The sequence below is a fragment of the Sinocyclocheilus grahami genome, unplaced genomic scaffold (genome assembly GCF_001515645.1).
Source record: "Sinocyclocheilus grahami isolate Dianchi unplaced genomic scaffold, SAMN03320097.WGS_v1.1 scaffold1485.1, whole genome shotgun sequence".
Lineage (NCBI taxonomy): Eukaryota > Metazoa > Chordata > Actinopteri > Cypriniformes > Cyprinidae > Sinocyclocheilus > Sinocyclocheilus grahami.
The window spans coordinates 537,843-560,936 of record NW_015506664.1 but is presented as its reverse complement, the minus strand read 5'-3'; the positions used below and the strand labels follow the sequence as shown (position 1 = coordinate 560,936).

Genomic DNA, 23,094 nt, shown 5'->3' with positions numbered 1-23,094 from the left:
ACAATAAAACAAAGCAGATGCAGTAACTGACAACCTCAAAACTAATTAATACAAATCACTAATAGTGTTTTACTAATTTTGTAAATTTTGTGTTTTACTAAGTCTCTTAAAAAGGGTATTATATATTATCAAATGTAATAAAAATAAAGTTTTACAAATATTCAACAAATGCATGAAACATGGGCTAACAACTAAACAATCAAAACAGCTCCAAATTACTGAAATCAGCTATTAATTCCAATGTTTTACTACAAAATGTTTTTTACTAACGTGTTTCAAAATTAATATATAAAACATGAATATTAAGTAATAATAAATATATATATTTTGTATTATTATTTTATAGCAGTTATCAACCTCTTCACTCAACTTTACCCCATTTAATTAATAAAAATATTTTTATTATATTTTTTAAACAAATTAAAATTATTGAACATATGCATAAAACATGGGCTAATAATAATAACAGCTATTTAAAAAGACAATTTCCGTTAAAAACAGACGTAATAGTCAGCTATATTACTTGTCTTTTATTATTTTCATTTAGATGAAAGTTTTTAATAAATATTATGCGTCGAACTAAACAAGAGAATCTATTCAGATGAGGCCAGTTCTGTCATTTAACATGACGCTGATCACAAATCAGTAAACACGTAAAACTGTAGACGTTTTCCTGTGCTGAATGAATTGTGAAATAAAGCAGCACAATGTGGATAGAAATACTGTTGAAATATATCGACATGTAACACTAAAGCTGATCATGAACAAAGTCAGACTTAACCTTGTGAAAATAAATAGACTTTAGCATATATTTTATTAAAAATAATACTTATTATGGAATTCATATATTTTAAAAATATATACAAAAGGGTGAACTGACTGCAATGTTTTAGCAACTAATCGCAAGTAAATTTACCCACTTAAGTACATCTTGATCTGTAATTTCATAATTATTTAAATTGTCTTATTTGGTTAAAAGTACTGCTAAATGTACTGAAAAGCATTCATGATAAAATCTAAAACATACTATATATGACATTTCTATTGAAAAATAATGTGCTTAAATATATTTGTAATTACACATTTGTAATGATGAAGCTGCAGTTTAGTACGTTTGCAATATAGTAACTTTAAATTGAATAGCACAATAGAGTTAAAATGATAATCAAGTACTTTACATGTGCTTTAGTACGTTAGGTCAACACATCAAAATAAGTGTACTTCTTTAAAGAGTATTAAAACATGATGATATCAAACGTACAATGTAAATCTTCTAATTCAACATTTTAAAAGGGTACTTAAGTGTGTTCAGAAACAGTCATGAAAGTGTCTCTTTTTAAGTCACTTAAGCAGCCTTTTATTTAACTAATAAGTGCGGTTTTATACTTTAAGCACTTATTTTAAGTACACTACAAGTGCACACTCAATTAAATTAAGCGCTCTTCTTTTTCACAAGTGTAAAGCTTAATTATAAAACGTTCTCAATGTCAAAACACTGCTTAATTTGCACAGTCATTTGTCAAATCAAGATAAACTCTTATGAAATCCTGTTATAGTCTGTGATATATCAGGATGGTTTGTGGTACTGGAGGGCGATATTAACCTTCACGTGCTGCCGTATGTCGGTCAGAACCAGCGTGACAGTCTAATAAAGCCCAGTGTGAGAGTGATGAAGGGTTCGGTGCGCGGCAGTTGTTTCTCATCAGGCTTCAGTCAGTGTGATGGCTTGAAGGAAAAGCGTTTGAAAGATGATGCTTCAGTGTCATCTGTCTGATGGCAGCAGTGAGGGCAGAGCGTGGATTGGGTGACTGGAGGCTCTGATGTCCAGCTTTCACACAGAAGTGTTGCTTTTGTCCAGGTGGAAGAGAGAAGCGTGTAAGATCAATGCATCAGACGAGTCCGAGCGAAGAGGGAAGGTGCTCAGAAGGTTCTCTCAAAGTTATAAACAAAAGTTCTAATGTTACAATTTGTTTTAGAACGTACAGAGAACGGTCAAATGTAACATTCTCCTAATGTTTGCTCCATGATACAATGGAACGTTCCTTTAACATTTGCATAACCAAGAAAAAAGTTTTTGAAACGTTTTTAAAAATTGGACATTTTGAATGTTCAGAGAACATTCAGAAATAACATTTTTAAAACCTAATAGGAATATTAGCAAATCATTCTTAGAACATAGAGGCTGCACCACAAATTTAATTAATATATAACTGGTATAGCTTACAAAAGTTTGAATGCACTGGTGCCATATTCGTGCCTATGTATTTTATAACTTACAGCCATATGCTTTATTATGTGCTATTATGTTAATATATACTCATCTACAAAAATAAATAAATGGAGTAGGACTTAATTTGAAACAATTTTCACTCCGAAATGGCTAGTAAATTTCACATACTTATTATTTTTTTGGAAACAGTAGTTTTTTTTGTTTTTTTTTTACATTTTAATTTAAAAAAAAAAATGTTTGAATTAATATATAACTGGTATAGCTTACAAAAGTTTGAATGCACTGGTGCCATATTCGTGCCTATGTATTTTATAACTTACAGCCATATGCTTTATTATGTGCTATTATGTTAATATATACTCATCTACAAAAAAATAAATAAATGGAGTAGGACTTAATTTGAAACAATTTTCACTCCGAAATGGCTAGTAAATTTCACATACTTATTATTTTTTTGGAAACAGTAGTTTTTTTTGTTTTTTTTTTACATTTTAATTTAAAAAAAAAAATGTTTACCATAAAAAAAAGATAATTCTATGATAATACAGGCAGAAAAAAGGCCACATGATGAATTAGAGTTCATCACAAGAGGCCTGTCCATAATATAATACCAATACTTGTATATAGAAAATAAACGGTCATACACACAAACACAAGCACACATGACAATAAAATTATATAATAAATATCAATTAAATAAACAAGTCCCTGGGATTTCTGGGAATGTCCTTAACTGTTTTTTTCACTGTAAATTATATAGTAATTTATAGTTCTTATTTGCAAAAATAATTTTATTTTACAGTAAAATGACAGCGACATTAAATCATTTATATTTTCACTGTATATGGTTTGGAACTTACAGTAAAACAACTGGATTTTACTGTAGCATTTTCACGGTTTGTTTCTGTACAAATTACAAACATTTGTTTACCATCTATGTATATGACTTGTCTGGGTTTTCTTCCCATTTACACTCTTTTCGGCACAGCAAAATCTCCACACAAGTTGCTTTTTCAATGCTCTTTAATGTCTGTGACATATAAATCTGAAGATAACCTTCCTGAAGAGACATTTTAATATCCCATTCACATTTTAATCTCTGAAAAATATATCGCTGGCTTTTCAGCGTATGCAAATGCTGCCGATCCCATAATGCCCTTCAATTTGCTCTCTGACCTTTTTACTGCAACACGTTCACACACCTTCCACTTGTATGTCTTTGGGTAATTGGCCCCTAAAATGAGAAATAAGTGTGTATGTGTGTGTGTGTGTGTGTGAAGCCTCATTTCCCACAGAAATAAATTCTGTGGTTGAGACCGAATGGAAAAGCAATGACAGACAGTGATTCATAAATAGGAAATTACTTCCTGCATATTTCATACAAGGTTCCTGTGTTGGTCATTTTTCCTGCATGGTGTTCTGGCTGATGCCTGATGAAATATTTACTGTAACTAGAGACAATTACTAGAGAAAGACAGAGCCAGGGCCATAGAAAGACTGTAACCTGTTTCTGGGTCACAAACAGTAAAATGGGTGCCATCACTTTAGCAGGCAATCCATATTCTAGAATGACAAAATATAGCTTGTGTTCACAGAAGTTGCCTTTTTTCCCCAATATGTTCAGAATCATTTAAAAATTGAATCTGGAGAGACGTTGTGCACTTGTTCTTCCGGGCAGCCTGGAGTTTCAATGAACACATTAGTGGTCTTGTTAGAGTGAAATTAAACATGAAACTATTTCCCATCTGAGCACTCTAAATCCCAGCGTGTCCCCTGAATTTTTTTTTTCACTGAGAAAATGATACGTCCTCTGAAAAGAAAAATGCACACATATTCCCTTAACAGGAGACGCACTCTAGAAATGGAAATGTCCTTCGCCAAAGGACAGCGTGTCACAAGAAGAGGAGTAATTGTTCTGACAAGTGAATTTGAACCCTACCAGAAGGAGTATGACCTTTGAAGAGGGAGAGTAAGTTATCAGTTTGATGGTTAAAGATCTGGGCTAGTAACCCAAAAGGTTGTGGGTTCAGATCCTAAAAGGGACGTTTCATGACCTACAGAGTAACTGAGTTCCCCTGCCACCATTGTGTCCTTGATCCAGGCACTTAACCTCGGGTTGCTCCAGTGGGACTGTCCCCATAATAATTGTACTGTAAGTCACTTTGGAAAAGACAAATAGCTAATTAACGTAGATGTATCCCGTAAGGGCAGACGTATCTCACAAAACTTCTATTAACCTGCCCACAATAAACAACCTCTGTGTCAAGTGTGAAACCACTCTGACAGATGTTAAGAAACAATACATTTAAACAGTAGTCTATACTTTTCTATTTACCACATATGTTACACATATTTGCCAATGTGACAATTTTAACTGCAGATACAGTAAAGTAAATCAGACCAGTAAGGCCAAATCTGTAAATTCAAACCAGACCAGTGAGGTCAAACTGGCAAGAAAAGCACTGTAAGCCTAAGTAGATTGCAGAGACCATTGGTTCCAGTGGTTTCTACAATCTGTTTAAACTTGCAATGCTGTTGGGAAAGACAGCCCAGATGAGTGAACAGTGAGATCAATCCAGTAAGACCAGAGCAGCTGGTATGATCACAGCTATTAGATTAGACTAATAAGACCACGGAGATGAGATCAGAACAGTAAGACCACAGCAGTGAGATAAGACCACTGATATCAGATTGGAGAGATCAGACCACTGAAATTTGGCTGTTAAGACCATCCCATTAAGACCACAGGATTAAGATCAGTAAGGCCATCAAACTAGTCAAACAAGACCAGTAAGACCACAATGTTGAGATCAAACTAGCAAGGCCACCATGGTGAGATCAGACAAGAAAGATCAGATCACAAAATTAAAATAAGACCATTCACACCAAAGCAGTGATCTATGAAATAAGATAAATGTGATTATTGTGGTGAGATCAATCCAGTACGACCAGAGTAGTGAAATCAAACAATTCTGACTACAGTTATAAGATCGAACTAATAAGATCACAGCAGTGATATCAGACCTTTGAGACCACAGGAATGAGATCAGTAAACAAGGATCAGATCAGTGAGATCACACCAGTAAGACCACAGTGGTGAGATCAGACCAGTGAGATCAGACCATTGATATCAAATCAGAGAGACTGGACCACTGTGATCAGATTGGTGAGGTCAGACCACTTACATCAGATCAGTGAGATCAGACCACTGAGATTGGGCTGTTGAGACCAGACCACAATAATGAGATCAAACCAACAAGACCATATAGATCAGACCAGTAGGACCAGATCAAGTAAGATTAGACCATTCACACCAAAGCAGTGATCTATGATATAATAATATACATGTGATTACAGTGGTGAGATCAATTCAGAAAGACCAGAGTAGTGCGATCAAACCATTTTGACCACAGCTCTAAGATAAGACTAATAAGACCACAACGGTGATATCAGACCTTTGAAACCACAGGAATGAGATCAATAAATCAGTAAAACAGCAGTGGGATCAGGTCAGCGAGATCAGACCTGTAAGACCACAGCAGTGAGATCAGACCTGTAAGACCATAGCGGTGGGATCCGATCGTTGAGATCAGGTCAGTGAGATCAGACCATTAAGACCACATCGGTGAGATCAGACTAACAAGACCACAGCAGTGGGATCCGATCTTTGAGATCAGGTCAGTGAGATCAGACCTGTAAGACCACAGCTGTGAGATCAGACTAACAAGCCCACGTCAGTAGGATCAGATCTTTGACATCAGGTCAGTGCGATCAGACCAGTAAGACCACAGCACTGGGACCAGACTAACACGACCAGAGCAGTGGGATCTGATCTTTGAGATCAGGTCAGTGAGATCAGACCAGTAAGACCACAGCGGTGAGATCAGACTAACAAGACCACGTCAGTAGGATCAGATCTTTGACATCAGGTCAGTGAGATCAGACCAGTAAGACCACAGCACTGGGACCAGACTAACAAGACCACGGCAGTAAGATCAGATCTTTGGGATCAGGTCAGTGAGATCAGACCAGTAAGACCACAGCACTGGGACCAGACTAACAAGACCACGGCAGTAAGATCAGATCTTTGGGATCAGGTCAGTGAGATCAGACCAGTAAGACCACAGCACTGGGACCAGACTAACAAGACCACGGCAGTTGGATCAGATCTTTGGGATCAGGTTTTAGACCTGAGAGTTTAGACCAGTGAGATCAGACCATTAAGACCAGACCAGGAAGATCAGATAAGCAAGACTAGACGAAAGTTCAGGTGTAAGTTAGTATGTAATGTGCGGTTTATAATGTGCTAAAGCTCCTCCTAACTAGAGTCATGAACTCTGCTGAACTTTCTCTTATCTCGAAGAGAGAGTTATAAAGTATTCCTGGAAGAGCGTATGTTTGAGGATGACAGTGAGCTCATTTCCAGAGAAGCGCAGGTGACCTTGACACCCACCTTTCCCACTAGTCCTAATTAAAACTCCCTTAGAGTCAGGTTTATTCTTCTGCTTTGCTAAAGACACTCCAGTCCCCTGGTACACACACCCAAACACACACCCTTCTGTTCTGTAAAGAGCTCTTCAGAGCATTAGGAGGCAGGTAACCACTTCTCTGTCGCTTTTAACGACTCTTTCCAGTGTGAAGCAGTGAAGGCTTGTTAGGGTGACTGAGGAACATGACTCTTTGTGGTGTGAAGATTTGGAGACAGTGGGCTGTGAAAGTGTAACTCATTGTCGTTTGGGAAAGGTGAGGGTTAGTGCCTGAACACAAACCCCGGAGGATTTCCTAAATAACATTTTGTTTTCGCCACAGTTTTAGTCTTTAGACTAAAAAAGTCATTTCGACAGTCATGTCACATTCATTCATTTTAGTCCACTTCATTTGGATTGAAATTGCATATCATTGTAGTTACAGAAAATAACATTTCTATTGACGTCAATGGTCTTTTTTCTCAGAAGAGAAATACTGAATCCACAGTTTTAGTCTTTAGACTAAAAAAGTCATTTCGACAGTCATGTCACATTCATTCATTTTAGTCCACTTCATTTGGATTGAAATTGCATATCATTGTAGTTACAGAAAATAACATTTCTATTGACGTCAATGGTCTTTTTTCTCAGAAGAGAAATACTGAATATTATAAATGTGTACTGTATCTGCTGAAGGTTTATTTAGTCAACATTTAGGAGAATGCTATCTAACAAATGCTAACAGACATGGACTGAAAGCCACAAAACTAATTTAATGTGGCCATGAGGATGGAGTTGGATGTCTTTATCAAGACTCACAGAGAAAACAAAAAATGTTGCATTGCACTTCATTTGTTTGTGGCTGCTAATGGAAATCGGACCATGTGGTCTGATAGCTGCTACCGGACGTGTCTGAATTCAACAACAATGCAGATGTGAATCTGATACTAGAGTGGCTCAGTGTAATGAGAAACTCCACTTATTGATCGCACAGCCACTCAAACGGCGTGATGTGATTATGCTTTTCCCATCAGGATGACTGTTGGTGGTTGTTAGACATTATTCTTCCTGACAAACTACCAGCAGCCGATACAATTTCACTTGCAATGCAAAAAAAAAAGAATGTTGCAATACTAGTTTTACTACATTGGATCCAAGTTTATGTGCACCAAAGACCAATATTGGTTTTGTGTTTAGTTAATTAGCTGTCTGTCGATAATAAATGTCCTTTCTTTTCTTTCTCTACAGGTGTAAAAGACTTCATATTCCCATATAGCAACGTGTCAACTGGTGATAATGAGTCTCCTGACACAACTCAGATTGTTACTGTGGAAGAACTTTACTCTACGGAGGAGACAGAAGGTACATACACACACACACACACACAAAACACTATATTTCGGGAGAACAGCCCATGAACCGGTTTGTAAAGCCATGATCCTGCCTACTTTGCTATGCATTTAATGTCAGTTGTTGTGAAAAAATACTATCTTTATTTGTTGGCCTGCTGATCCTGTCATGACAGTTTCAAAAAAGTTATTTCACAGCAGATATATATACATTTTTCTCAATAGACTTTCCGTATCTGATTTGAATCTCTGATGTCGTTTGCTTCAGTAATGTTCATAACTGATGATGATTCATCAGCCATTCGTACAGTTTTTTATAAAACATGTGTTATGTTACAGTTACCAATAAAGGTACAACTAACTGGAAAGCTAGCTTTATTTACCTACTAAAGCCAATTTTACTCACATTTGGCACCTCCGTGCAAATTTTATTACAGATTTTAATACAGATAAACATACAAAGTCCATTCGTTCTAATGGGATTATTTTCCATCACAGTAAAAATTAAATACAATAAAATATTGACTATTTATAGTGTTATTGAAAACCTACTTTCATCCAGAAATCGGGGCCCTCTGGAGCTTTGGTAAATCCAACACTACGTTTATATAATTTTTAGATAATAAATATTGAAATATATATAAACCATGCATTATGTTACATTTAGCAATAAAGTTTCAACTAACTGGAGAGATGGTTTTACTTACTCGCTAAACCCAAATTTACTCACATTTGGCACCTGTATGTACTTTAATGTGCTGATTTTACTATGGATTTTAATACAGATGTACTAAGTAAATCTATAACTTACTAAGTAAATTCAGTCAAATGAGAATGTAAAATTAAATATAAAATCAATCAATAAATACATTTACTATTTATAGCACTATTTAAAACCATTTCTTCCAAATATCAGGCCCCTTTGAAGCTTTGGTATAATTCAAACACTGAATTTAGATTATTAATTGATTATTAGTAAATGTATCCATCTTTTTACCTCTTTTTAAACAAGTTTTATTTATTTGGAATTTTTTTTTTTTTTTTTTTTCCTTTTTTAAGATAAAAAGTGGGGGTGTGAGGAAGCAGTGAAGGCTTGTTAGGGTGACTGAGGAACATGACTCTTTGTGGTGTGAAGATTTGGAGACAGTGGGCTGTGAAAGTGTAACTCATTGTCGTTTGGGAAAGGTGAGGGTTAGTGCCTGAACACAAACCCCGGAGGATTTCCTAAATAACATTTTGTTTTCGCCACAGTTTTAGTCTTTAGACTAAAAAAGTCATTTCGACAGTCATGTCACATTCATTCATTTTAGTCCACTTCATTTGGATTGAAATTGCATATCATTGTAGTTACAGAAAATAACATTTCTATTGACGTCAATGGTCTTTTTTCTCAGAAGAGAAATACTGAACATTATAAATGTGTACTGTATCTGCTGAAGGTTTATTTAGTCAACATTTAGGAGAATGCTATCTAACAAATGCTAACAGACATGGACTGAAAGCCACAAAACGAATTTAATGTGGCCATGAGGATGGAGTTGGATGTCTTTATCAAGACTCACAGAGAAAACAAAAAATGTTGCATTGCACTTCATTTGTTTGTGGCTGCTAATGGAAATCGGACCATGTGGTCTGATAGCTGCTACCGGACGTGTCTGAATTCAACAACAATGCAGATGTGAATCTGATACTAGAGTGGCTCAGTGTAATGAGAAACTCCACTTATTGATCGCACAGCCACTCAAACGGCGTGATGTGATTATGCTTTTCCCATCAGGATGACTGTTGGTGGTTGTTAGACATTATTCTTCCTGACAAACTACCAGCAGCCGATACAATTTCACTTGCAATGCAAAAAAACCCAGAATGTTGCAATACTAGTTTTACTACATTGGATCCAAGTTTATGTGCACCAAAGACCAATATTGGTTTTGTGTTTAGTTAATTAGCTGTCTGTCGATAATAAATGTCCTTTCTTTTCTTTCTCTACAGGTGTAAAAGACTTCATATTCCCATATAGCAACGTGTCAACTGGTGATAATGAGTCTCCTGACACAACTCAGATTGTTACTGTGGAAGAACTTTACTCTACGGAGGAGACAGAAGGTACATACACACACACACACACACAAAACACTATATTTTGGGAGAACAGCCCATGAACCGGTTTGTAAAGCCATGATCCTGCCTACTTTGCTATGCATTTAATGTCAGTTGTTGTGAAAAAAATACTATCTTTATTTGTTGGCCTGCTGATCCTGTCATGACAGTTTCAAAAAAGTTATTTCGCAGCAGATATATATATATATATTTTTTTCTCAGTAGACTTTCTGTATCTGATTTGAATCTCTGATGTCGTTTGCTTCAGTAATGTTCATAAATGATGATGATTCATCAGCCATTCGTACAGTTTTTTATAAAACATGTGTTATGTTACAGTTACCAATAAAGGTACAACTAACTGGAAAGCTAGCTTTATTTACCTACTAAAGCCAATTTTACTCACATTTGGCACCTCCGTGCAAATTTTATTACAGATTTTAATACAGATAAACATACAAAGTCCATTCGTTCTAATGGGATTATTTTCCATCACAGTAAAAATTAAATACAATAAAATATTGACTATTTATAGTGTTATTGAAAACCTACTTTCATCCAGAAATCGGGGCCCTCTGGAGCTTTGGTAAATCCAACACTACGTTTATATAATTTTTAGATAATAAATATTGAAATATATATAAACCATGCATTATGTTACATTTAGCAATAAAGTTTCAACTAACTGGAGAGATGGTTTTACTTACTCGCTAAACCCAAATTTACTCACATTTGGCACCTGTATGTACTTTAATGTGCTGATTTTACTATGGATTTTAATACAGATGTACTAAGTAAATCTATAACTTACTAAGTAAATTCAGTCAAATGAGAATGTAAAATTAAATATAAAATCAATCAATAAATACATTTACTATTTATAGCACTATTTAAAACCATTTCTTCCAAATATCAGGCCCCTTTGAAGCTTTGGTATAATTCAAACACTGAATTTAGATTATTAATTGATTATTAGTAAATGTATCCATCTTTTTACCTCTTTTTAAACAAGTTTTATTTATTTGGAATTTTTTTTTTTTTTTTTTTCCTATTTTAAGATAAAAAGTGAGGGTGTGAGACGAGGGTAAAACTATTAAATGTACACAAGGCTTTTGAAAAGCAGACAAAATAAAATTATACACTAATACACTTTTTATGACCTTCATAAAATAAATTAATTAATTAATTAATAAATAATCCAAATTTAAATCTGTTCAATCAAGCCCAAGGACATAAAAGTCCCCATTAAAGAAACACTCGAATACACATTGTAGTCTGTTGTTTTTAGAGAAAGAGGAGGCTCTAGCTGACCTGGAGCAGGTGTGCGTAAGATCAAGCAGATTTCATTGGTCTTTAGAGAGTGAAAAACAGTCTCACCTTCACAAAGGCTGCGAGACACACGCGTGAGATTATTCATCACCTGCAGAAACAGCAGCACAGCGCTGACTGTCACTTCTCAGGAGAAAATGATTGATGAGGAATGTCACCTCCTCAAAGACAGAAAGCACAGACTCATGCAATGAGAGCGAGTGAGATCAAATGCTGTCGATTACAGGGTGTGTTCAATTCATCCGCTGCGGTAATACCAGTAATATGCATCATAATGCTGGGGGTGGCCAGCGTCAAACTAGCGGTGTGTAGCATAGGATGTATGTATTAGATAATGATGAGCAAACAGAGCATATAATGCACACAAATCGAAAATTGATCAGATATGTACATCTGCGGACATTTGCTTACACTCTTAATAAAGGTTCTAAAGGTGTTTTTTTCCACAGTGATGTCAAATAAGAACCATTTTTGGTTCCAAAAAGAACCTTTCAGTGAACACTTCTTAAAAGAGCCAGCTTTTATAGTGTGAAGAACATTTTAATAATCTAAAGAAACTTTTTCCACTATAAAGAAATATTTGTCCAATGGACAGATTCCATGCATTTGAAGAGACAACCTTTATTTTAAAGCATTAGTTCACCCAAAAATTAAAATGTGCTGAAAGTGTGCTCACCCTCGGGCCATCCAAGATTAGGATGAGTTTGTTTCTTCATCAGGTTTGGAGAAATGTAGCATTGCATCAGTGTCTCAGCAATGGATGCTCTGCAGTGAATGGGTGCCGTCAGAACTCTTAATAAAGGTTCTAAAGGTGTTTTTTTCCACAGTGATGTCAAATAAGAACCATTTTTGGTTCCAAAAAGAACCTTTCAGTGAACACTTCTTAAAAGAGCCAGCTTTTATAGTGTGAAGAACATTTTAATAATCTAAAGAAACTTTTTCCACTATAAAGAAATATTTGTCCAATGGACAGATTCCATGCATTTGAAGAGACAACCTTTATTTTAAAGCATTAGTTCACCCAAAAATTTAAATGTGCTGAAAGCTGCATTAACTGATGGACTGGAGTGCTGTGGATTACTTGTGCATTATTGTGATATTTTTATCAGCTGTTTGAACTCTCATTCTGACGGCACCCATTCACTGCAGAGCATCCACTGGCAAATTATTCCTTTTTTTGCAGTTTAAGTGCCCCAACATGTCACGTTTCACAGCAAACGACACTTAAAATCACTCACAGAACGGATAGGCTCATTTTAGAACAAGTCTTAATCACTTAAATCACTTTTAGTCCATGCTTTAAAAAAGTGCTTATGTTTTCAGACACTTAAATGCATGTTATTTGCAATTAAATTAAAATGTATTATAGTTTGAAGTTATATTACATGCAATTTAGAGTGTTTTTGACCCACTTAAGCACTTGCACAGTTTTAATGCAGCTTCATAATTCTAATTTGACTATTTTCGGGCTCTGATTGGACAGACTTTGGGAGAGTGTGCGTAACTGGATTCATTTTGATGGCATATGATTGGATGTGCTGATTTCTGAGTGCAGTATACTCCGTCTGACTGACTCTGTGCTGAACGCTGGCTGTTTAAGAGGCCTCACTCGTGTCAAGAGCCGCCGCTCGTTGTGCTGCCCAGGTGGGCGGAGATTCGATTCATAAACGGCCTCCGTCGAGCACTTGTGCTGCTCTAATGGTCTCTCTGATGGTCTGATCTGCAATTACAAGAGAGAGACACACAGACAGACAGAGAGACATCTGCATGGATCAACGTGTGGTGCTTAATGTGTGGAAAAAGCATCAGTTTTGGTGCAGAAATATGAATGTGTTCCATAAAAGAGCCTCAAGTTTTATTAGGATGTATTGCATGTAAACTAGTGAGCTTAACCAATTCCCCGTGCCTGTCATTAACTCCTCACCTGCCATCATGCTCACCTGTCTAATGCGTTTCTAATGAGACGTGCTCAAACTAATGGAGCCTGACGACTGCAGCGGACAGCCGGTGAGACAATGAGAGGTGAGAGGTGAAGAGGAAAAGAGATAATAGCTGTGCACCAAAATACAGTATTTTAAAGGGGCAGTTCACCTAAAACTGAACATTCGGTACTTCATTATTCACCCTCATGTCATTACAAACCCGTATGAATTTCATTATTGCACGAAACATAACAGTGGAGTTTTACAGTTGGGGTGATGAAGCACAAACACAGTTTGCACGTAGCAGAAGTGCAGTTGCTTTGGCTGCGTCTTCAGTGTTTCTTGGTGTGCATTGACATTTAGCTTTTTTATAATCAGATAGCTATTCCATCTAAATAACAGCAAAAACAAACAAACAAACAAAAACAATCCTTTCTGTTGAGTTAATGTTGGCTGCAAACTATGGAAGCTTGTTTATATAATAATAATAATAAAGGTAACTGTGAAATTTCACAACTCTTTTTTACTTGCAATGCAGAGTTTCTCACAATTCTGAAAAAGAAAAAAAGTGAATTGCAAAATACAATGCAGAAGTATGACATAAGCGCAGATTTGAAAGATATAGACTTTATATATATATATATATATGTAGACAGCAGGGCCGTTCACTTGGTTAGGAACAGAGCTAACATCTGTGTATATCTGTGTTGTGCTACTGTTTCTGATCGACTCGGTTGACTGGCAGACAGAGCAAATCTCTGCGTACAGTAACTTCAGACTTCATCTGATCCTCAGCCAAACTTCACAACATCAAAGACTTGATGGATAATAAATGCTCAGAATTTGCATTTCCATGAGTCCATGAAGGCAGTTCAGCTGTAGAGAGCACTTTAATCAGAGCTGTGCTATCGCTCTCCAATATTGTGATATAAATCCAAACTAAATGCAACATAATTGCCATAAAAATGCATTAAACTTACAATAAAAGCTATGCAAATTTTAAACCATGAATACATAATTCGAGGAGCCAACTGGTGATTCATCCGTTCTCCTGCTTGCATTACCTAGAAAATCACACATAATCAGGATAGCTTGCTTAAAGGAATAATTTACCCAAAATGAAAATGTGCTGAAAATGTCCTCACCCTCCGGCCATCCAAATTTAAGATGAGCTTGTTTCTTCATCAGGTTTGGAGAAATGTAGCATTGCATCAGTGTCTCAGCAATGGATGCTTTGCAGTGAATGGGTGCCGTCAGAATGAGAGTCCAAACAGCTGATAAAAACATCACAATAATCCACAAGTAATCCACACCACTCCAGTCCATCAGTTAACATCTGGAGAAGAGAAACTGTTTGGACTCCCATTCTGACGGCACCCATTCACTGCAGAGGATCCATTGCTGAGCAAGTGATGCAATGCTACATTTCTCTAAATCTGATGAAAAAAACAAACTCACCTACATCTCAGATATATACAGTATATATATATATATATATATATATATATAAGTATATGATAGCATATCATGAACAAGATTAATGATTATCAATGCATCAATGAAACTCACTCAGAAAACTGACAATTTCAGACATGATTTTCAATCAGATCACTTGTGCAACACTAATCTCCATCCACTTTGTTGTCGCAAATGCATATTTAATTTGCATGAGTTTAAACTTCTAGTCTTTCCATCTTGAGTTTTTGTTGGATTATAACCCTAATGTGGTGAGGACATCATCCCACCGCTGCGGTATCTAATGTGTGTGGCTCCTAGTGCAAGAAAAGCAGGTTTTAGTGGCTGGTGTGGAGCCTTTTATTTATTTATTTTTTGCCACAGAACAGCACCAGAACTGGCATCTTGAAGCTGAAAAAGGTGCAATCAAGGGCTATCTTGAACACAAGAGGGTTTTACAGAATCACTGAACCTGTCATGAGCAGGTCACCTTACCAGAGAGAGAGAGAGAAAGAGAGACTGTCCTCTTCTGCTGGATTTTCTCTTTGATAACTGAGGTAAATCCTCCAGCAGACTCTAATGGAGTGAGTGAACCTTAGATAAAGACTCGCACTCTCTTTTCCATCTTTGTCATGCTATATTTCTCTCCCCTATTTTTGCTGCTGAGTCCTTGGACAAAAGAGGAGGACAGGACAAAATATGAAAGGATTATAGCTTTTTCCTTCCTCTTAAAGAAGGATGTGAAAATAGCGCACGCGCACACACACACACACACACACACACACACACACACACACACACACACACACAGACCTTTTTCTTTAAAGGGAGAGACTCTAATGGAGTGAGTGAACCTTAGATAAAGACTCGCACTCTCTTTTCCATCTTTGTCATGCTATATTTCTCTCCCCTATTTTTGCTGCTGAGTCCTTGGACAAAAGAGGAGGACAGGACAAAATATGAAAGGATTATAGCTTTTTCCTTCCTCTTAAAGAAGGATGTGAAAATAGCGCACGCGCACACACACACACACACACACACACACACACACACACACACACACACACACAGGTTTGTTTTTGTGAAAAGTGGGGACTCTCCATAGGCGTAATGGTTTTTATACTGTACAGACCGTATATTCTATTGCCCTACACCAACCCTACCCCTAAACCTACCCCTCACAGGAGACTTTGTGCTATTTCAGATTTTCAATACACTCCATTCTGTGTGATTTATAAGCGTTTTGAAAAGTGGGGACATGGGGTAATGTCCTGAAAAGTCACCTTCTCCTTGTAATATCTGTCATACCTTTGTCATTATACAAATTGATGTCCTCATTTGTCACAAAAACGCAAACAAACAAACACACACACACACACACACACACCCTAAACACCTGGAGTGTGAATCAGTGATTGTTTTGAACAGATTCTATTTATTTGATCAAACCGTTTGACAGAGGGTCTATAAATCAGTCGATTTCAAGGCAGCACTGTGCAGATATTCATCAAACCTTCTGGGTTGAGTTTGATCCAAACCCCTAAATATTTCAAATATATAAATATAGGTCTACTTTCTTCAGCAATTCATTCAGCGTGAACCTCTTAACTCACAGACTCCATTCAAACGTTCAGACATGCATTAATGGAACGTCCAGTGTGCCAAATGTAACGGGCAGCGATGACGTCATTTGTAATATTTGTGTGTTTGCGTAGTGAATTGTGATTGTCTTCCCGTTCTATTGAAAGACTGTGTCATCTTGTGTGTTGACTTTTGTGCACAGCTGAAAAATAATAAAACACATGCTGAGAGTCGCACACAGAATGTCATTTACACTTAAATTAAAACTTCAGTTCATTTTAAATGTAATACTATTTCTTTGCTTTCATGCAAACACAGTTGATTTATTTTAAAATTATAAATATAATTTAGCAGAAAAACTGGGCACAATGGGAATGATATTAGGTCAATTATGATTTTTTTTTAAATCATTCATTCACCTGATTCGTTCAAAAACCGTGATTCATTCAGGAACGAAACACCATTAAGTGTTGATCGGTATCCCAGCGGCTTTGCTGGAAATATTTGCATTGGTGAAGCAGAACAGACCAAACAACTGGCAATATTATGTCTAACATCAGTTAGCTAAAACGATTCAACTTCTCAAGGCTATGATTCAAACTTAGAGGAAAACTGCTGTGTATATACATACATATGCATATTCACAAAGTGCTTTATTTGTAATTCTCTCTGAGTCTTGAACCAACACACACACACACGCGCACACACACACACACACACACACTCAAACACACACACACACACACTCACACACACACACACACTATCTGATGTGATCTAGTATTCTCTCTCATTCCGCCTGCAGACTTCTACAGTATAAATAATGGAGCAGACAGAACACACTTTCCCTTTCAGACCTCTGCAAAGTCCTTACACAACACGCTGTCACACACCTGCTGCTGCACGGCTTCAAATCAGCCTCTTTTAATTTCCAAACGCTAAAACACAGCAAGAGTTCTTTCTCCCCTTCGGCACCGTGTTTGTAGACTGCTGTCGAGTGTCAAAACTACTGTCACTCACACCAAATAAATCAATATCATCTCAAAAAACCACAACCGCAATGTGTTTGTCGGAAAGTTTTGAAGCTCCAGCTCCCTCATTCGGTTTGATGCTGTGAGCTGAATCTCAGATTGAGTGGGTCATGTAAAGGCTGTGTAGAGTTATATGTATTGTGTAGGGTTTGTGCTTTGAAAAAAAAAAAAGGATTTGTTGGCCCATACCTCACAAACGTTCAGCCTCGGAATAAAAAAGGTAATTGTGAGTTTTTGTCTCAACATTCTGACTTTATTTCTGGCAAATTTGAGGTAACATCCTGCAATTCTGATTTGTTTGTTTTTTTCTCTCTCAGAAATCTTGCAATTCAAACTTCCTTATTCAAAATTGCAAGTTTTAACACAAAATTCAGATTTTATTTCTAGGAGTTCAGATTTATGTCTCATATTTTGAGTTAACTAAACCATCAACACAGAATCAAAGATGCATAAAAGCACAAGCTTTTGAACTTTCTCAGAGATTATGCTCAATTCGTATTGTAATTCTCACAGTTTAGAGTTTATTTATTGCGTTAACTTTTCGCACTTTGAACGTTTTTTTTTTCCTCAAAATTGCAAGTGTATAAATGCGCAACTCTTATTTCATTTCCCACAATTCCAAGTCGATATCTCACAATTGTTTTGATTTAACGCCTCGGAATTCAAATTCGAAAACACTATATGTCTTTCAATTTGATTTATAACACTTAATTCTGATTTTATTTCTCATAGTTTCACACAATTTTGATTTTGCAGTTTGAACTAACCCTCTCAGAATCGCGAGTCTGTGTCGTACAAAATTACTGAATTTTTTTTACGATTCTGAATTCTTACCATGCATTTTTCGGTTTTACGTCTCTTTACGCCCTTTTTTCCCCTCAGAATTCCTCTGGAGTCTGCAGATTACATTTTGTATTCATATTGATGCACAAAATCACATACTACATTCACAAAATGATTATTTCTTACATACCGTTTCACCAGGCCGGGACTGGCCATCAGGAGCGCTGGGAGAAATCCTGATGGCCCAGCGACTGATTTATTTATTTACTTAAAAGTCACAGTTACCTCGTTTTTTAATCGATTTCATAGATCGGAGCTTTGCATATTGAGAATGTTATTGATCAGACGGTTCGGTGGACTGTCGGAGATTCAGGATCTCATGGGTTTGTTCTAGCTTTCAGAAACATTTAAGGGTTTTTGAGGAGACTGATATGGTTTAGACAGAATAGAAGACGTATAAAAGCACAAGCTCTGCTCAGGACGAGTGAGGTGTTGTGAAGCGTCTCTGTGTTTCTCTCTCAGGTGCGTTTGCTGGTGGAGTTGGTTTGGCCTCTGTTCCTGTTCATCATTCTCGTGTCGGTCAGATCCACCAATCTTCCGGTTTATAAAAGCCAGTGTGAGTATTGCTCGACTTCAGTTGCTCCCAGCAACATTACACGCAAGTTTTTTTTTCTTCATGGAAAAGCTATAGTTACACACCTAATGCACATGTTACATTAGAGCGAAATAAGCTGTCTGTGTCTGTCGGGACGTGAAGAGAAAGAGAGAATCTGTTGTAGTGATGAACCAAAATGCATCATTTCACTAAAACACCAAAACCGAAATGAAACTTTTAATTTAGCAAAAACCAAATCAATTTTTTTAATTTGTTTCGCAATCAACGCTCGAATAAAATAAATAAGTTAAGTATTTAAATTGCACTTAATGCAGTTTTCATGTCAATGTTTTAATGATATAATTAATGTTTCAAATCCAGTTCATTGTTGAAATATAAATATAAAGAGATACAAAAATTAATGTATAGATAATACATTTAAATGGCTTTAATTACAGGTTCGACATGTAAAATATAATTAATATATAAAACATTAAAGTGCACCAAATACAACATTTATCCTTTGAATTTTAAGGTTGCGTTCAAGGTTAGACCTTGTTTCATATCCGAAGTTAGAAAACAAAAAAGCTTCTTGCGTTTTTTTGGATGTCGTGCAGTACAAATAACGTTTGGTGAAGTTTTGGTGATTTATCAAAAACTAAAATATCTTGCTTCGTCAAAATGATTAAAAAATCAATTACTACTGCTGTTGAATTGCTTGAACGACATCAGAATTATGATTTGCAAGCAGGATGCATAAAAAACAAAAAAAACAGTAATTGTGAATCTGTGCTTCCTCTCAGGCCACTACCCCAATAAGCCCCTCCCATCGGCAGGTGTGTTGCCATGGCTACAGGGCATGCTGTGTAACATACAGAACCCGTGTGTGAGTTCCCCCACACCTGGCGAAGCACCTGGACAGGTGAACAACTTCGACAACTCCACGTGAGTCTCACACCAGCACCGTCCATTTAACGTCAATCACAGCGTTTTCGGTCATTAATCACGATAAATAAACATACATAAACTTACACAATAAATCGCAAATCAATGTAGGAAGCATAATAATTCAACTAAAATTTAATTGCATAATGATTCAATTGCTTAAATGTTTCTCAATGCATTAAATAGTATTTAAACTTGTATGTGTTTAAAATATGTTTAAGCGTATTTACACATTGAATCTCTAAATAAACGGAGAACCAACATATTGAATGCATAAAAATGCTTTTAGTAAATCATGTATTAAAAGTATATTCAGTTATATGTAAATTAATTTATTAAATAGTAATTTAAGTAATCTGTTTAATGATATCATAAATCTCTAAATAAATCTAGACCCAACACATAAGCATATCACTGAAAAAAAAAAAAAATCATTGAATTTACTCAATTTTCTTTAAGGTAAGCGGTTGCAATCAATTTATTTTAGTTACATTTAAACAAACACATTTAGTTGACTAACTTTCAACATGTTTTTATTTTTTAAATGTAGCTAAAATAAATTGTTTGCAACCGCTTACCTTAAAAAAAATTAGTTAAATTTCGAATTACAATTTAAATTGCTTTATTTTATTATTTATATATTTAACTATATTAATTTAAATGCATTTTGTAAATGATTTATTAAACAATATGTTAAATTCCATGTGAATTAAATTGATTATATTATAGATATTTAATAAAGAATAAAATAATAAATTATAAAACTGAATTAAAGTCATTAAATTGCTCGATTTGAGTATTTGTATTTAAATATATTTATTTAAATGCATTTTGTAAATAATTTATTAAACAGTATGTTCAATTCCATGTGAATTAAACTGATTGTATTATAGATATTTAATGAAGAATAAAATAAATAAATTATAAAACTATATAAATATAAATATATTTATTTAAATAATTTAGTATATAGTACATTTGATTCCATGCAAACTTCATTTATTAAAATATTTTAATATGTGACCCTGGAGCACAAAACCAGTCATATGGCAAAATTTTTCTGAGATTGAGATTAATGCATCATCTGAAAGATGAATAAATAAGCTTTCCATTGATGTATGGTTTGTTAGGATCGAGGCAATATTTGGCCGAGATACAACTATTTGAAAATCTGGAATCTGAGCGTGCATAAAAATCTAAATATTGAGAAAATCGCCTTTAAAGTTGTTCAAATGAAGTTCTTAGCAATGCATATTACTAATCAAACATTAAGTTTTAATATATTTACAGTAGGGCATTTACAAAATATCTTCATGGAACATGATCTTTACTTAATATCCTAATGATTTTTGACATAAAAGAAAAATGTATAATTGTGACCCATACAATGTATTGTTGGCTATTGCTACAAATATCCCCCAGCGACTCAACACTGCTTTTGTGCTCCAGGCTCACATAGTCATTATTATGTATAGTGGCACATTTTAACTTGACGCTGTTGAAGCATTCATCTCTAAATTCTCTGTTTCTGTGTATTTATTTGTTTCTTTCTTGCGTTGGTTTAGAGTCACAAAGGTTTTGGTTGAAGTGCAGTCGCTCCTGGCGGATCCCGCTCTCTTCAGCAGCGTCAAACTCATCTCTGAGGATATCGGCCGATGGACGTCTGTCCTGGAGAATGCAAACCCAGCCGCAGGTGAACGTCTGGCTTTCCTTTTCAAAACGTGCCGATGTTTTACTGAACATTTCGGTGCATTGGCCTGCTGATCTGGTTTTGCTACTGTTCAGTTTGGAGGACCAACTAGACCAGTTCAAATCATCGCAGACCAGCTTAGGCTGGTTTGAGCTGCTTTTTCCCCCCCCTCCAAGCACAGCTTCCCGTTTAGGTAGGACTGCTGTTATAAACGCTTCAGAGATCCCAGTTCGGCAGTTTTGTTCATCAAACTCATCAACATGTGAAGCAATCGACAGCATTTCCCCAGTAGTACGCCACTCACGCGCTGCGAAGAGTCAAACGTGGGCTTTTGAGAGTCATTATTAGATCATCACCATCAACTTTCATAATGTCTTTAAAATATAAATAAAAATAGAGGCAAATGAGTCAGCTGTTGACTTGCATGAAGAGTTCAGATCTATAAAATTCATGTGCATCAGAAATACATTTCAAATTAAAATTAGGCCATTTTGTTAAAATATAAACTTTAAAATAATATGATATGCATTTATACATTTAATTTAATTAAATAGCAATGCTGTAATGATTTAGATTGGACAACATGCATTTTTTAATCATAGAAGTTCAGTTATTATTTTGTCTTCTAAATACAATTTTGAGAAATTTCTCTTCAAAGCAACTTCGTTTTACTTGAGTATCCAGACATAAAATGTGAGTCTCAAATATGATCATCAGGCTTTTGAGGAACGTTTGTTTGTTCATCTCTCATCTATCATTGAATTGCATTGCATTATATACTGTTATAAAGATCTCATTGATTTACATTACAATACATCACAATTAAATGATCAGAAGAGTCTCCTTCCACCTGTCACAGTTGCCTACGGAGCGGAGCGAGGAACGAGGAGAACACAGGAGAATCTCAATCAACAGTTTTTTAATAATCCAAACGGGGTATACACAGGGAAGCAGGAACAAACGAGTAGCACAACGTTGGACGATAGACACCGGACACAGAAACCAGGAACAGACACTTTATATACAGAACTAGACGAGGGACTCAACGAGGAACACCTGAAACAAATGAACATAATCAGAACACGGGAGAAACTGGGTCACGGGAGCACATGGGGAGGAAAACTAACACACGGACAGTCCATGGGCGTGACACCCCCTTAAACATCTTAGTAATTGTTTAATTTTTTTTAATTTTTTTTATCTTATCTTTAATTTTGTTTTTGTTTTGTTAATTTTATTGCATTACTCATTTTATTTATTATTGTATTATTATCATATCTATGCAGTTTTATTTTATTTATATATTATTATTTATTCATTTTTATTTTGTTGATTTTTTTTTTTTGCTGTTTAGACTACAAAAATAAACAGCAATATGTGTAATAGCCAAACATCAGTTTTTATTATTATTATATATATATTTTTTTTTATTTATGTATTTTTATTTATTATTTTTTATTTTGTTTTGCCGTTTAGACAACATGATTTAGAAGGGAAAAAAACTAAGTCTTACTTTATAAATATCAGCATTTTCACCGAATCGTATATTTCTGCTTAATTTGAGTCTTTGGATATTCTCACTATATAATAATATATGAGCAACAAAAGCCTGATGTAT

At 35.5% G+C, this 23,094-nt stretch overlaps 1 protein-coding gene across 1 annotated transcript in view; it reads left to right on the top strand.

Moving 5' to 3' along the window:
- The first annotated feature begins 10,085 nt into the window (after window positions 1-10,085).
- Window positions 10,086-23,094, top strand: part of LOC107570626 (ATP-binding cassette sub-family A member 1) — a 128,946-nt gene continuing 115,937 nt past the window's right edge. The window contains 4 exon segments of the mRNA XM_071582353.1: window positions 10,086-10,151; window positions 18,769-18,862; window positions 19,645-19,786; window positions 21,352-21,479. Of these exon segments, the coding sequence (XP_071438454.1) occupies window positions 10,086-10,151; window positions 18,769-18,862; window positions 19,645-19,786; window positions 21,352-21,479 (430 nt within the window).